Source organism: Chenopodium album, chromosome 7 (assembly GCF_948465745.1).
Source record: "Chenopodium album chromosome 7, dcCheAlbu1.1, whole genome shotgun sequence".
NCBI lineage: Eukaryota > Viridiplantae > Streptophyta > Magnoliopsida > Caryophyllales > Amaranthaceae > Chenopodium > Chenopodium album.
The window spans coordinates 4,940,215-4,958,468 of NC_137840.1; the positions used below are offsets into that span (position 1 = coordinate 4,940,215).

Genomic DNA, 18,254 nt, shown 5'->3' on the forward strand with positions numbered 1-18,254 from the left:
GACTGATTGAAGTGTTAGCCATATGTACTTGTTGGCCTTAGCTTTAAATGCATTGTAAGCATTGACCACCTCTTTGATTAAGTCATCCAGAGTAGTAGGGAATGCTTAATATTGGAGGGATTGTATGACTTTGAAAAGCCCTAGGTCTAGCACATTCAAGTCAGGGGACTGTGCTGGTTGGTAAACCATTTGTATGTTGAACCCATTAGCATGACAGGCAGCAACAAACTCTTCATCTTTTGGCACTTAATGAGGTCTTGCGTCCCACTGAATTTTGACATTTTTAGAGAGTCCCTCTGGCCACTGTTGATGTATTGCTGGGATGATGTAGTCCAGTAGCATTTCCCTGATTGCATCTTTGTTTACATTCTGCACAACCTTTGTTTCCATTGTACCAGCTTCTCTATTTTTACTCTTTTTCTTTGCCATCTGTTTTTTGACAAATGGGAAGATACCATACTTTCCATCATGCAAAAGAGTCCCATCTCTTGCATACAGGGGTTTCCCAATCATTTCCATGAACATGGCCTTAATCTTAAACCTCTTTGACTGTTGACATCTGTAGGGGTCTTCTTCTTTTGGCAGCAGGTAGAATTTTCTTGTTTCTGGGTTCAAATAGAACCATTTTTCATCAATATGAATTGTGTCTTGCATGTCAACAAACTTTGGGTTCCCTTGACTTGGAATGGGGTTAATATGACTTAACACCCATTTCATTCTTGCCACCTTGTGATTGGATGTTAAAGATGGATGATTTGTGCTTGTGTGTGTTCTGAGTCTTCCTTTCTTTCTTAATCTGTTAATTGTTGAATGTGAGACATTAAGTGCTCCAGCATAACTTCTCTCTGTGGTCCTCTTGTACAGAGGCACAGATTGAAGCCACTCATCAGAGTACTGTTTTGGTTTAGGCCCAGTCCTGCCTAGTTTCTTAGACCTGACATCAATGACATTCCCCTGTGCCATCTGCTTCTTAATGTCAGCATTCAACCTTGACATTGTTGATCTATGAATGTCAAATTGCCTTGCAAGTTGTGATAGAAACCCTCTTGTCAGTTCCCCCCCCCCCCTTGCATCTTTAGTAGTATTGCATCTACAATCTGCCTTTTCTGTTCCTGGTGAGGTCTCTCCTCTTCTCTCCTACCTCTGTTTGTTGCTGGTTGTTTACAATGTGTGAATATGCCCATTCTGCAGCATATTCATCCTCTGAATCACTGCTTGTCTTTGATGATTCACTTGAATATGGCTGATTTTCTTCACCTAGTAATTGTTCTAATGAAAAAAACTCTTCATAATCCATGGCCAGATACTAACCTTGTTTTTTTTAGGTCTTGGGATGGTGATGAAGTGGAGGATGCAACTTTTTGGACAACTCGAACTGAACCTGCTTTTGGATGAAGAAAAAGCGAAGATGCTGCCCCTAATTTAGCACTAATTAGGTTAGATGTTTTAGGATGTGGGTAATTATGGTAGGATTAGGTGTAGGTTAGTGCTAACTTTTGGAAAATCATGGTCAAATGTATTCATTAGGAGGGAGAGAACTTTGATGATGTATTGATGAAACTAAAAATTCTGATTGTGTTTTGATACTTTTATACCCCCACTTGCTTGTGAAAAGTAAGTGGAGGGAAAATTTGGATGAAAATTTGCTTGTTTTTAAATTTTGGTGAATTATTGGGAGGGAAAAGTACACCCTCCCAAAAAATCAGCCCATGTGAATGCTTTAAAAAAAAGTGGTCCCTTTCCCTTCCCTCCTTTTTTAAGTTTAATCACATGGGATTACAACCATGCTTAACTCCCTTAAAAGTTTTGACTTGGGAGTTGTGCACACCTCCTTTGTTGCAAGAAATAAGAAACGGAGGGAGTAAATCACATAATATAATAACATCTTTACACATAAGAGAATTACAAGTGACATTATTATGATATACATATATTAGTGATATGACTAAAAAAATAACGAAGTAATATTTAAACAAAACAATAATTTTTAATTTGGCGGACATAATAGTATAAATAGCCGCAAAAGTACAAAGTATATCACACAAAAACTTTCTATTCTCATTGTCGAAGTTACACAAAAGTTCGATAATTTTTTTTCAACGTTACAAAAAAATGGCAATCAAGGTCAAGAGCATAAAGTTAACTACCCTTTTCATTCTTTTAGCAGGTTACTATTTTATGCCCTTTAAATGTTATCTATTTTACGTACCATGTTTATGCATACTAAATGGGCCTAATTTGGTATTTAATGGTTTGACCACCTAATTAACTATTTTTTTTTTTACTTGAGGAAAATAGGTTAGTCATGTGATTTTTTTTTTTTTTTTTTTTTTTTTTGAATAGTAGTCATGTGATACCTTATTAAATTTTTCTTGCCATATATGTACTTTTAATTAGGATATACCAACTTTTAAATGTTTCAATTATATTAATAAATAAAGCGGTTTTTTTTAAAAGGCACAAAAATCTAATTGTTGCATTACTTGCATATGTAATAAGTATATATACTGCTAACCGATAATGTTACTTAAACCCGTGTTCATGAAATACTGGTGTTTTCAATTCATGTAGTGACACTGCAATCCCTTACCCAAGATGTAGAAGCAGTGTGTGGCCGTGTGGGTCATATGATGCTGTATGTGCCCCAAATGATCCAATTTTGTGCTGTGAATCTGGGCTTCACTGTCAACAAGTTAGCCCGACTGAGTATAGATGCAAAGACGAATTTTGCGAAGAGCACATAGACCATGAATGTTATCCTGGAATATTTGAATGTTGCGATACTGCGGAGCCTAAATTGGAGTGTGTGGCTGTCCAGGTTGATCCACCAGCATACGAGTGCAAGGCCATGTGATGATCATCATTTGCCTACCATCCATACACGATATGAATGAATATGAAACCGATTTGGCATGCAACTTTCATTACACCACCCTTCTTTTCCAGTTATGGTTGTTGTGTTCTAATTTTGTATTTTGCATTTTCCATTTTTAATGTCCTAATGAGAATAATGGTGTGGTATATATTGTTTGATATTTTGCCTTTACTACCTCTTTAACGATTAGTAAAAGGGGATAATGAAAGCTTTATTATTGTCTCTATGGTTGCAAAGGTTGAATCTTTTCTTTATATTAACCCATAACGGCCATGATGCAAAATATATACTTGAACCGTGGGTGTTGTATTTCAATACTTACAAACTAGGAGAAATTTGGGACTAAAAGTCCAGATTGAATATTAAAACAAGTAATATTAATTTCTAATATGAGTAGTTATTTAGGGTATGTTCTAATTGATTGAACTGAACTTATTGGAGCTAAACTGAACTGAAATGGAAATAATATGAAGAGAACATGCCCTTAAGCTCTTTAATAGAACAATCCTTTTACAAATGCAATTGAAACTCTTTAATAGAACAATTTTTTATTTTATTTTTGCACTTTTTTGTTATTTTATTACAACAACTGAGTTAACATTACCATTTTATTATTTTATTTACAACTATTGAAATCAAAACAACTAAAACTTACCAACTTACTTTTAGTCACCTTTGGGACCGTTGATAGAATTAAGGGGGGTCACAAGGAGTTGTAGTTAATTGATTCCTTTAGTGTGTGGATATTTTAAACACATAACTAAGACTTGATCAAAATTGTTGAGATAACGAAAAATTTACCCAAAATTGGCATGTATTAGCCTAAGGGATGAATTCATTTCTGTCTTCACCCAAGGAACAATCCTAAGAATCTAAGAGTCTGTTCTCTTCAGCTTAATTTCAGTTTAGTTCAGTTCAGTTCCTAATGACCTTCTCTTATAAAATATTCAGCTTAGCTCCAATCAATTCAATTCAGTTCAGTCCACTTCAATTCAGTAAATCAAAACAAGCCCTAACTAAATCAAATTCTATAGAGATTTATGCTTCAAAGTCAATCACATTTTTTTGTGAGTTAGGCCTTATATCCTCATGCAATATCATTTTGTCGAACATTTCTCCTTTATGAGAATGCCTAATCATCATTGAGTTTTCAGGTATGTATTTTGTTGAATTCAAATTAAAGGTTAATCTTGAATCAAAATTAAAAAAAAATAATAAAAAATAAAAAAAAAGGTTAATCTTGAATTCAAGGTAAACAAAAATATCATACTTGGAGTCAGATTAACCAAGTAAATGATCAAAATATCATATTGTAAATTACGCATCATATTTTGTTAATCTTGACTCCAAGTATTTTGTTTATCTTGAATTCAAGGTTAACAAAAATATCATATTTTGTTAATTCAAGGTTAACAAAAATGTCATACTTGGAGTCAAGATCAAAATTTTGTTAATTAAGCATCATATTTTGTTAATCTTGACTCCAAGTATGATGCGTCTTACAAACGGACATCATCCACCATCAACCACATTACAATTTCACAATTAGAGAGATCAAAACAACGCATGAGGGTAATTTCAAATAACTTAAGTATAAATTTTACCCATCTTACAATAGCTTAATGAAATTCTGCCTTATATCCAAGAATTTGTGAAGTGTGTCAAAGATAAGAACCAAATGGTCCTAGTGCAAGAGGAGGACATCAAGGACAGGTGGAAGGGGTACTTCGATGAATTATTTAATGGAAGTAATGGAGTTGTGATAGGAGATACCTCTGTGAGTGATGAAGAAATCAACATGGAGTATGTGCGAAGGATTAGGAGAGTAGAGGTGGAGATTGCACTGAGGAAGTTGAAACCTAAGAAGGCGGTTGGCCCTGATGGGGTACCGATAGAGGTGTGGAGGTGTTTGGGTAAGATTGGTATTGATTGGTTAACAAACCTTTTCAACAAGATATGGACGGCTACAAGGATCCCACAAGATTGGAGGAAGAGCACCTTGGTCCCGGTTTATAAAAACAAAGGAGACGCTCAAGATTGTTCTAACTACCGAGGAATTAAGCTTATGAGCCACACTATGAAGCTGTGGGAAAGGGTGATTGAACAAAGGTTGAGGGCATACACAAGCATTTCAGATAACCAATTTGGTTTTATGTCTGGGAGATCTACTATGGAGGCAATCCATTTGATAAGACAAATGATGGAGTTTTATAGGGTAAAGAAGAAAGATCTTCATATGGTCTTTATTGATTTAGAGAAGGCATATGACAAGGTGCCAAGAGAGATACTTTGGTGGGCAATGTTGAAGAAAGGTATCCCACGAAGGTATGTAGACCTAGTTAAGGATATGTATCGGGATGTGTCAACAAATGTGAGGACATGCGGAGGGTTGACAAAAGATTTCCCTATTACAATCGGATTGCATCAAGGGTCTGCATTAAGCCCTTTTCTTTTTGCAACGGTTCTAGATGAATTAACTAGACCATTTCAAGATGAGGTTCCATGGTGTATGTTGTTCGCGGATGATATCGTTTTGGTGGAGGAGACTAAGGACGGGGTTAATGTTAAGTTGGAGCAATGGAGGCAAAGGTTGGAATCTAGAGGGTTTAAGCTAAGTCGGAGTAAGACTGAATATTTGGTATGTCGTTTTGGCACTCAGAGGGGGACAAGCAATGAAGTGGTGAGTTTGGATGGAAAGGATTTGACCATGAGTGAATGTTTTAAGTATCTTGGGTCGATCATCCAGAAGAATGGTGACATTGATCAAGACGTAACCCACAGAATTAAGTCAGGGTGGCTTAAATGGAGAGCGGCCACGGGAGTGTTATGCGACCGCAGCATTCCCCTACAGTTGAAGGGAAAATTCTACAGGACTGCCATAAGACCAGTGTTGCTCTATGGTACAGAATGTTGGGCTTCTAAGAAAGAGCATATTAAAAAGATGGAGGTTACGGAAATGCGCATGTTAAGGTGGATGTGTGGAAACACTTTAAGAGATAGAATCAGAAATGAGGTTATTCGCAAGAAAGTAGGTGTGGCAGACATTGCAGATAAATTAAGGGAAAATCGTCTGCGTTGGTTTGGACATGTAAGACGGAGACCCGTGGGTGCACCGGTGCGAAGAGTGGAAGAGTGGGATCATGGAGGGATTAAACGAGGAAGAGGGAGACCAAAAATGACTTGGTTGGAAGGAGTGAGGAAGGATATGAAGTGCATGGATTTACGTGAGGATGAAGTTTTGGATCGTAAGGGATGGAGGAGAAAGATTTATGTTGATGACTACACGGAATAATCATATTTGGTTCATGTTAGCCGACCCCACTTTTGGGACTAAGGCTTTGATTGATTGATTGATTGATTGATTGATTGATCCAAGAATTTGTGAAATCGGCGCATGTACCTTAAAATTTCATGTTCATGCTGCTATAGGGGTGAACAAATATTAAAGGTACTCTGAATTAGAACTGGTACCTTTTAAGAACCATAGGTTTCAAAACCGGAACTTGTATCAGAGGTTCTTGTTCCAGGTAGTAAAATAGAAAACCTGTTGCAATAGCTTCTGGATCAGAGTTCTTGATTTTTTAAAATCGGAATCTGTAGGGTACCCTGTAACTAAATAAAAGTGTTACTTAAGCCCAAATCATATATCAATTTAAGCCCATTTTTTTACTCAATATAAATAAAATACAATTGTTATACCTATATGTATTAAATTTGGTAAACAACTATTTTTGGTTTGTTGTATTTGCAAATTGTAAATTTACCATATAACTTTTTTAAAAAAAAAATTTGCAAAAAAAATTTACCATATAACGGTTTTTTCATCTAAGGTTTTTAATTATTTGATTTATTGTATTTAAATATTTCAGACAAAATTACAAAAGTTTAATTTTAGTTTTCTAACTGTAATTTATAATGAATTTATTAAATATAAATAAATTGTAAATATGATATTTTATCTATTATATAAAATCTTGAATATGAAAAGATAAAATTTTAATAATTTAAATCCTAATGTTGTAAAATAAAGAAATATAAGAGAGATTGGGAGAGAATTGAACAATATATTACTATTCCATTGATGGAGTATACACACACATAGGGGTGTACAAAAACTGGCCCGGACCTGAAAACTGACCTGAACCGGACCTGATCCGGACCTGTAGATTCAGGTCCGGTCCCGGTCCTTGAAATTCAAGGATTCCGGGTTTCAGGTCCGGTCCGGGTAAAACCCGGAAATTTCAGGTCTGGACCTGAAACCGGTAAAACTACTTTTTTTATTTAATAAGTTTAAATAGGTCCATAAACAGGTCCAAACAAATCCAAACAGGTCCATAATAGGTCCAAACAGGTCTAAACAGGTCAGCACTTGAAGGGGATTATAGGTACTACGCAGCGGAAATAATCATGAATCATATTCATATAGCACCTAACCAAGGATCTCATGCATAACACATAAAGAGTAAGAATGATACCTTTGAAGCGTGATTCCACAAGTGATCGAGCAAGAACAATAAGGAGAACAAGAACCCCACGTGTGATTCCTCTACTTAGTCCACGAGCACGGGTTAAACCTCCACTAATGCTAGTTAGTTGTGACTGAACGCTTCAATCAACCTTCAATGGAGATCCGAGTCACGATCACACCACACCACCACCCACGCGCCACCACACGCGCCGCCCACAAGGGAGAGCCGTACGGACAGGGAGGAGAGAGAGTGAGGGCCGAAAAGAGAGAGAGAGAATTGGGGTTTTTGGGATGCTTGGTTGCTTGTGTGACAATTTACTGTATGTCAATTACTCTCTATAGCAACCCCTAGGCATGGTTTATATATATAGATCATATCTAGAAATAAAACCATGTCATGTCCAAAACCCATTAGACTCTTCTAATTATCCAAGCCCAAATATCAATGTGGTATGTCATGAACTCATGAGGCCCAATAATGGGCCTCTAACTAGTTTAACCCAATACTCTTATGTGTGACCTTGTAGGATCCATTCTATAAGGCTTTGGGCTATTAAGCTAGCCCAAAGATCAATTGTCATATCTAGCACCAAACATTAACGACCCAATAGAATGAACTTATTATCTCCATAATAGTGATCCTTGATATATCTAGTAATTGCACTTATCGAAGACATAACTCCTTCAATCTCCCACTTGTCTGAGACAAGTGCGCAATATTCAAATTCCTTAAGTCAATGTGTGTCGATTTGATAATATGATTGCATCTCATGTCGTGATCATATTAGTCTACAAATCTTTTCTTGAAAACTGAGTGAGAATTACAAAACAAATGATTACTATGTAATCCATTTGAGCACGACCATGCACTTCTCTGAATTCTCCCTCTCCAAGAGGCCAAGACACATTCCTAATTAAATAGGTAGACTCAATTCAATCTTGTGGCAACCAAGGCTCCCACTCAATTTCTGAAATAACCGGGAAACACCCTTTATAATCTCCAGTTACGGGCAGACGTTTGAGTGTACCACAGCTATAACATCCATTGAATGAAATCAATGTTCCACTCATGACAAAGGAATCCACTAATATATCCGGAAGTTCTATATTTGAACTTCAAAGTAGGTCTATAGTTCGATCATGCATCATTCATGCATATCCATGTGATTGACCGAGCCTCACTATGCTCCTATAGCCCATGAAACTGCGCTATCCAATCAATCTTACATGCTAGTACATTATTAGAAATCATTTATGTCCAATTTAATGATTCTGAACTAGGAACTTTAAATAATATATGGATTTTGTTCACCTGTGGGGTTTCATTCACCAGGTCATCAACCTGATGAGCCCATCAATCCATAATTATTTTGGACATTTTATTTAATATTGAAAACCATCATTAAATAAGAGAAATAATAAAATTTCTGATTAAACATAATTCTGGAAATGAATGTATTACATATGTAACTTATTTTTCCCAAAAATAAATACAACTTCTAATTACATCATCTGCCTCAATCCAGATTCACTAGCATGTTTCTCATGCTTTGGAAGTGGAAGGGGTTTAGTAAGTGGATCAGCAATGTTCTTATCCGTATGAATTTTGCACATCTTGACATCTCCTCTGTCAACGATCTCTCGAATGAGGTAATATTTCCTCTCTACATGTTTGAATTTGAAGTGTGACCTAGGCTCCTTTGACTGAGCAATGGCGCCATTATTATCACAATACAACTCGATTCCCTTTTGAGTACTTGGTATAATATCCAGCTCAGTTAGGAACTTCTTAATCCGAACTGCTTCCTTAGCTGCTTCAACAGCAGCTAAATATTCTGATTCTGTTGTAGAGTCTGCGACAGTGCTTTGCTTCGAACTCTTCCAGCTCACTGCTCCTCCATTCAGACAGAAAATGTATCCAGATTGTGATCTGAAATCATCTCTATCTGTTTGGAAACTCGCATCAGTATAACCTTTGACAACCAACTCATTTTCGCCACCATATACTAGAAACATTCCTTTAGTCCTTCTCAAGTACTTAAGGATGTTCTTGGCAGCTGTCCAGTGTGCTTCTCCTGGATTTGCCTGAAACCTGCTGCACATACTCAGAGCATATGCAACATCCGGCCTTGTACATATCATGGCATACATGATTGACCCTATTGCCGAAGCATAAGGTTTATCAACAATACGTCTCATCTCTTCTGGCGTGTTAGGGCATTGAGATTTACTGAGCGTAATGCCATGAGACATGGGGAGAAATCCTCTCTTAGAGTCTTTCATGGAATACCTATCAAGAACCTTATCAATATAAGTTTCTTGACTTAATCCAATCATCCTTCGAGATCTGTCTCGATGTATCTTGATCCCCAATATGTATTCAACCTCTCCTAAGTCCTTCATGGAAAAACAACTCTTCAACCATTCCTTGACTGACTCAAGCATTGGTATGTCATTTCCCATGAGTAGTATGTCATCTACTTAAAAGACTAGGAAGACAATGCTGCTCCCACTAGACTTCTTGTATACACAAGGTTCTCTTCACTTTTGATAAAATCAAACTGTTTGATTGCTTTATCAAAACGAAGATTCCAACTCCTGGATGCTTGCTTCAATCCATAAATGGATTTCTGAAGTTTGCATACCTTTCTAGGATTTTCTGGATCTTCAAAACCCTCAGGTTGTATCATATATACTTCCTCCGTCAAGAACCCATTCAAGAAGGCGGTTTTGACATCCATCTGCCAAATTTCGTAATCGAAAAATGCAGCAATCGCTAGAAGAATCCGAATGGACTTAAGCATGGCTACTGGGGAAAAGGTTTCATCATAGTCAATACCATGAATCTGTCTGTAACCTTTTGCAACCAGTCTTGCTTTATGGATGTAGGCATTTCCATCCTGGTCTGTTTTAATTTTGTAAACCCATTTGCAACCAATAGGTTTTACCCCATTAGGCAAGTCAACTAGGGTCCACACTTCATTTTCAGACATTGATTCCATTTCGGACTTCATGGCCTCAAGCCATTTATTTGAGTTGGGGCTCGCCAAAGCTTGCTTGTAGGTTGTGGGTTCTTCATTCTCCAATAAGAAGATTTCAGAATCCTCAGTTATCAGAACCTCAACAAACTGTTTGTTTCTGATTCTGGCAGACCTACGTGGGGTAGGAGCAACAATAGAAATATTCTCTCCAACTCTTTGAAGATTTTCGCAAGAACTAGGTTCAAGTGGGACGATAGGAGTCTCGCTAGTCGAATTAGCTTGCTCCGACGCATGATTAATCGACTCATGCGCCCTCGCCTCTGATGTGGTGTTATCCACATCCATTTGTTGCTCGTCTCGAATTTCTTCGAGAACCACTTTAATCCCACTTGGCTTTCTAGACAGGAATTCCTTTTCTAGAAAGACACCATCGCGAGCAACAAACACTTTGTTATCTTCGCGATTGTAGAAGTAATACCCTTTTTTTTTCTTTTGGATAGCCCACAAAGAAACACTTGTCTGATTTAGGTTGTAGTTTATCACCTTGTAAACGTTTTACATAGGCTTCACATCCCCAAATCTTGAGAAAAGACAACTTTGGAGCTCTTCCATTCCATATCTCATATGGAGTCTTTTCAACTGCTTTAGACGGGCTTCTGTTTAGTATTCTAGCAGCTGCTTCTAATGCATATCCCCAAAATGATATGTAAAGATCAGTAAATCTCATCATGGACCTCACCATATCAAGTAAAGTCCTGTTCCTCCTTTCTGACACACCATTCAACTGTGGCGTTCCTGGAGGAGTTAACTGTGAAAGTATTCCACAATTAATCAGATGTTCATCAAATTCTTGGGTTAAATATTCACCACCACGATCTGATCGTAATGCTTTAATCGTCTTCCCAAGTTGGTTTTGTACCTCATTTTGGAATTCTTTGAACTTTTCAAAGGATTCCGATTTGTTCTTCATTAAGTAGACATAACCATATCTACTTAAATCATCAGTAAAAGTAATGAAGTAGTTAAACCCACCCCTTGCTTTTGAACTCATTGGTCCACACACATCCGTATGTATGAGTCCCAAAAGATCACTAGCTCTTTCACCTATACCCGTGAAGGGTGACTTAGTCATTTTCCCAAGCAAGCATGACTCACAATTTTCAAATGATTCATAATCAAATGAAGAAAGAAGTCCATCCTTATGTAATTTCTGGATGCGCTTTTGGTTTATGTGACCAAGCCTACAATGCCATAGGTAAGTTGGGCTTGAACCATCTGTTTTCTGCCTTTTATGATCAATATTGTAGACATGGGTTGTATATTCTAATACATACAAACCATTAATTAATTTGGCGTTGGAATATAACATATTTTCTTTTGAAATAAAACAACACTTGTCTCTTATTTCAAATGAAAAACCTTCAAAATCTAAAACAGGAACTGAAATAATGTTTTTAGTTATTGTTGGTACATAATAACAGTTATTAAGCACCAAAATAAGTCCAGAGGGAAGTCTTAAATGATAGCTTCCAATAGCAAGTGCAGCAACTTTTGCTCCATTTCCTACTCGAAGCGTTACTTCCTCTTTTGCCAACTTCTTACTTTCTTTCAAGCCCTGCACGTTATTAACGATATGAGCACCACATCCGGTATCAAATACCCAAGTGGAAGATGAAGTAAGATTAATTTCTACAACGAAAACATCAAGTAACTCTTTACCTTCAGTTTTCACTGGTGTATAGTGGGGACACCCTGGTGTATGGCATGGCCAACTACCGCAAAAGAAGCATTCGCTTCCTCTCCTCTTCAGGAACTCCTCAGCATGGTTAAGCAACAGATTGATCAATGTCACCGAAGATCCCTCATCATTATGAGTGAGCTTGACAATGTCAAAACCATCATGGAGTGAGAACAAATAATATCATGAGCAGAATCATCATCGATCGGTTTCCCAAGGACATCCATTTGATTGAACATTTCAATCAATTCCCTTACATGGGCCCTTACTGACTGACCAGGCATGAGTATTTTAGCCATTATTTTACAATGGACATTGTAAGCCTCATACCTTACACTGTCAGTCCAGGAATAGTAAATCTGAGGGATCGAGTTAACGACCTCTCTTACATTTTGATCATTTATGCCTCCACTACCTAGTGCTCCTATGCCACCTCGACAGATAGCACGAAGACATTTGTACAATATGGTTAGCTCATAGTGCCTGAATCTTCTTTTCCAACAAGTTGGAATAGATTCTAAAATGAGCTCTCTGATTTTCTCTGCAGCTGAAACAATTTCAGCATGCCTTTCAGCTCCATACTTTTCTGTGTATTTGCTCTCAACAGGTATGTATAAACGAGATTCAAGCCCATGGCTTGTGAGAACATTTCTCAACTCCTTTTCCCATTCCCTGAAGTTTCTGAGATTCAGCCTTAAGTTAAGTTTCATTGGTAAAATTGTGTTGTCGTATAAGTTATTCATCTACAAACAAAAACAAAAAAAAGAGGCAAAATTCAATAATTATGTTTAATAAACTTTTAAAGTACCATAAGCGATTATAAAATTGGTAACTTTAAAACATTAATTCAATCTTTAAATGATCCCTATTGAATAGAATGATTCCAAGATCCTTTATTTGTGCAATAATTGACCGGACTGAGGCCCTACCATCAAACATTGCATTTTCAAGGTGAGTAAACTCTTTACTGATTACAACTCTTTGTAATTCTTGGTTGAATAATTAACCATCACATGTTTAATTATTACCCTTAGCTTCAAGGTTCTAAACTCTTTAGGTAACCTCGTTGAGTATAACCAATTAAAAGTGTAAAACGTGATTTACCCCCACTCCCCTAAGATATAGTATGACACCCAGCTGAGGCATGACCTGCCATAAATATCGAAGGTTTCATCGGGTTTTTAATTGGGAAAGCAACCTCAATATTACTGGGACCTAGATTCATTATGTTGTGATTATTTAATGAACTCTAGCGCATCATCAAACAACATAAATAAAATCTAACATGCATAATCTACTAATGCATAAATAAAACATGACATAGTATGGCCCCTTAATCCTAAGAAAACTAATAAAGCAAAAGCTCCCACTTGAACCTTCATGGATCTCATCCATCTTGCTCCTTTGGGCCTCCACTCCATGGATTCTTGGATTAACTGCAACCTGTAATTCTATTCTATTCTATCTACTACTTAAATAAAATAAAATAAATTACAAAAATACTTAACGGTACGCAGACCGTATTTAGATTACAAAAATACGAAACGATGCGCAGATCGTATTTAGAATCTATGGGCCATACTAGTCTATATAGCAATATATAACATCATATATTATAAAATGCCATATAATAAATCACTCATCATGCTTTCCTAAACTACAACATTGAATGTTCACAGTAAAGGAAACATGGCTCCTAAAATATCTCATATTTTAATTAATTAATTACTGTAATTAGATAATATCATATATTATTCATGACCAATTATAAAATATCATATATTTTAATTTAGGTATGAGATAGAATCAAATCTTATTTTAATTATGGAAGATAAATCATATTTATCTTCCATGATTATCCTAACTTTTAGGAGATTCTATCCTAATTACTTGCCAATCACATATTTTAAATCAATTAATATCCTAAAATAATTATGGGATAATCATATTATTTAATCAATTATTATCCAAATAGAATCTTTTGCTCCATAATTATCCTATCTTAACAAAATTAACAACTTTAATTTTGTTAATTATCTTTTCAAAATCAAAACTTATCTTTTAATTTTAATTTTTAAACTGATTTTATCCAAAATAAATAATTTTTTTTTTTTGAAAAAAAACTGTCGCCAGCCACCGTGGTGTGGCCAGCCGAAGCCAGCCACGGTGGCCGTACACCGCAAGGTGTACGCTGCAGTGCAGTGGCGCAGGGCAGCAACAGCAGTGCAGCGCTGCAGGTGTACGGTGCTGCTGTTGCTGCTATTCTGACCCGTGCTGCTGCCCTTCCCCGCCCCTCCCTCCGGACCACCAGCAGCGGCAGCCGCCGTGGCAGCGCCACCCAGCCGCGGTTGCTGTAGCTGAATTTTTTTTTTTGAATTTCAATTAAATAAAACAAAACAGATTTTGTAAAATTAAATTAAACTTTATGTGGTCCAATTAATTCCAAAACTAAATCATATTCAATTTTGAAAATAAGGTTCTTGATGAAATTAATCCCTAATTTAATTTAACACTTAAATTAAATAATTTGATCATGAAAAATTCATAATTTATCATGAAATTAATTAGATTAAATTCATTAAACATAAAACTTTCGAATTAAATCAAAATCAAAAACACAAATTTCATAAATTAGGGTTCTTGATTTCGAAATTTTCGAAATATTAAGGGGGGGGGGGGGGGGTCGAATTTTTTTGAACTTGATAGGGCAAATTTCGGATCTTTTTAGGGATAATATGGAGCAAATTAAACACCTTTAATGATTCTATATTGTTAAATCACATTTAATATAATAATTGACCCATAATTAAATTATTCTCCCTCCTAATTGAATTAAAATTATGGATTAACAAGGGTTTAATACTCAATATATGTAATTGCAAGAGGCTAACTGATACCACTGAAGGGGATTATAGGTATTACGCAGCGGAAATAATCATGAATCATATTCATATAGCACCTAACCAAGGATCTCATGCATAACACATAAAGAGTAAGAATGATACCTTTGAAGCGTGATTCCACAAGTAATCGAGCAAGAACAATAAGGAGAACAAGAACCCCACGTGTGATTCCTCTACTTAGTCCACGAGCACGGGTTAAACCTCCACTAATGCTAGTTAGTTGTGACTGAACGCTTCAATCAACCTTCAACGGAGATCCGAGTCACGATCACACCACACCACCACCCACGCGCCACCACACGCGCCGCCCACAAGGGAGAGCCGTACGGACAGGGAGGAGAGAGAGTGAGGGCCGAATAGAGAGAGAGAGAATTGGGGTTTTTGGGATGCTTGGTTGCTTGTGTGACAATTTACTGTATGTCAATTACTCTCTATAGAAACCCCTAGGCATGGTTTATATTTATAGATCATATCTAGAAATAAAACCATGTCATGTCCAAAACCCATTAGACTCTTCTAATTATCCAAGCCCAAATATCAATGTGGTATGTCATGAACTCATGAGGCCCAATAATGGGCCTCTAACTAGTTTAACCCAATACTCTTATGTGTAACCTTGTAGGATCCATTCTATAAGGCTTTGGGCTATTAAGCTAGCCCAAAGATCAATTGTCATATCTAGCACCAAACATTAACGACCCAATAGAATGAACTTATTATCTCCATAATAGTGATCCTTGATATATCTAGTAATTGCACTTATCGAAAACATAACTCCTTCAGCACTTTCATATTATTTTAAAAAAAAAATCAAAAAAAAAAAAAAATAATCAGGTCTATTCAGGTCCAAACCCGGACCGGACCTGATTTTTCAGGTCTGGACCGGAACCGGACCTGTTAATTCAGGTTCGGTCTCCGGTCCTTAAAAATCAAGGATTCAGGTCCCGGTCTATTCAGGTCCGGTCCGGTTTTGGACCGGTTTACAGCCCTATAGACACACACACACACAATATAATTAGGGTTTATTTTGATAAGAATTTAAACTCTAGATCCATCTAGAATATTCTGGAAACATACAAAGAGGATAATGGATATCTGTAGGGAATATTTCAAGCATTACCCCAAGCTTGAACCCTACTGTGATCATACACTAAAGTACGGTGGCGTCCAAAGGGAAAGAAGATAGAGCAAAGAGTCGCCAACAAGTTTTAGGAACTTGTAAACCGTTCACAGGGTGAAGGTTACACCCCTTAACGATCCAGGAGATCGTCAACTCCAAGTCTCCACTAGGTTTGGAACCATGACTAGTAGTTCGGGGATGAAGGTACAAATCCAACCTAAAAGAGATTGAACCTGCCCTAATAATAGGCCTCTACTTTATTTCTGATCGTATCATGTGCGCTTTCTGACTAACATGCAATCAATAAAATTAACCCTAAACCTGTTTAATCTATGTTGGTTGAATTTAATGCACAAATAAATCTATTATTGGAGATAACTTGAATTATAATCAAATTAACCTAAACAAGATTATTAATTATCTTAAGTACCAATTCCCTTTAAACATACATAAAGGTTTGATCAAGCAATAACAATAAAAATCAAGCAACATAATAATAAAAATCAAAATAATAATTAACAAAATAATAATCATAAATCATCATCATAACAATTATAATCATAATATTCATGTTAAAGCATAATAATAGCAAGATCCTAGGCATGATACTAACAAGATTAATAACAAACCCTAGCATGTCACTAAACATCAAAGATCAAAGCTTCAACCCTAACATGATACTAACATCAATAAATATTAGGAATAACATAGGAAGCATCATACTTTTAATCATACTTGATATTAAAGTTACCCTAAGCATGATACTAGGAAGATCAAAATACCCTAACATAACACTAGGAATCATAATAACAACCTAAGCATGATTTCTATATCATAATAACAATGAATCAATTAAAGCACTTACTTGGATGCCTCGTAACTCATTCTAATAACAAAATACACACGTTAGTAACTTCAAGGAAAATAATAATTAAAAAAATTAAATTAAATAATTGAAAGAGAGATTTGGGACCAAACCCTCATAAATTAAAACCTTTGACGTCTAGGGCGAAGGCAACTTCGAATAATGCTAGGTGTATCTAGGTCTTGTGAATGCGGAATTTTGTTTGTAAAAAGGTTAGGTTTAGAAAAGAGAGAGAGAAGCTTTAGCTCATAGAGAAAAGAATTAGAAAACTAGAGAGTTGATGATTGTAGATTGTAGAACTGGTTATTCAAAACGGGGTTTTTAGGAGACTATTTATAGAGAAAATCAGCCAAAAAGATAAAAAAAAACAAATCATAGTTCTGACGCAAATAGAACTGAGTTAGCGCCAAACGCTAACATTAGCGCCAGGCACTAACGCTAGCGCCAGGCGCTAATGTCTGGCGTTAGGCGCTAACCGTATTTTTGACGCGTTTTCTAAAATCAGATAAAATTTGGCCGTTCAGGAGGATAATATCGTATTTTCCTTAAAAACGTTCTTTTATTCTGATTAAAACTCTAAAAGTCAACAAAAGTCCATTTATCAATGCTAATTGAATTAGGAATGAAAAGAACCTTCTAGAAGAATCTAGAAGACTAAAACCATTCCTAATGCAATCAGGAATGATAAATCCATATTAGGCCCTCCTCTAGATCATTGGGCCGCATATAAGGCTCAAACCGGGCCTAGTTTAGTAATTTGGCCATAACTTCCTCAATATTCACAATTGGTCTTGGATGCACTCTAGTGCAACTAAGATAGCTACAACAAGTGAGGCCCAAAACGCGCAGCCCAAATAAAAAATGAACATTTAGTTGAAAAATATGAACATGAAAATAATGAACATATAATAACAAAAAATGAACACGTAAAAAAAATGAACATTTAATACTAAAAAGTGAACATGTTATAAGGAAATGATCATTTATTAAAAAAGAATCTAATTATCATATAATCATAAATTTGCTAGACCACGACCTTAAAAATGAACATTTAGTTAGAAAAATGAACACATAAAAAAAAAATTGTTCGGTAATAAAAATGAACATTCAGTAATAAAAAGTGAACATGTCAAAAAAAAAAAAAAGAAATGAACATTTAGTATACGAAGTATTAGAAATGAACCTTTATCATACAACCATAAAATTGGGATCATATACATCGGAAATTCTCCAACTTAAAGGCAAATTCATTGTACATATCATATACTTCTTCATCACTTCTTAGTTGTTTCTTCACTAATTCC

At 36.0% G+C, this 18,254-nt stretch overlaps 1 protein-coding gene across 1 annotated transcript; it reads right to left on the bottom strand.

Moving 5' to 3' along the window:
* Positions 1–246: 246 nt before the first annotated feature.
* On the bottom strand, positions 247–996 carry LOC145639919 (uncharacterized). Its single transcript, XM_081691240.1, has one exon. It carries the CDS (start codon positions 994–996, stop codon positions 247–249), a length of 750 nt encoding a protein of 249 aa, XP_081547366.1.
* Positions 997–18,254: the final 17,258 nt, after the last annotated feature.

Bases quoted from the DNA above. Each gene is read 5' to 3' on its own strand.
- LOC145639919 (XM_081691240.1), bottom strand. From the start codon at position 996: ATGTCAAGGTTGAATGCTGACATTAAGAAGCAGATGGCACAGGGGAAT.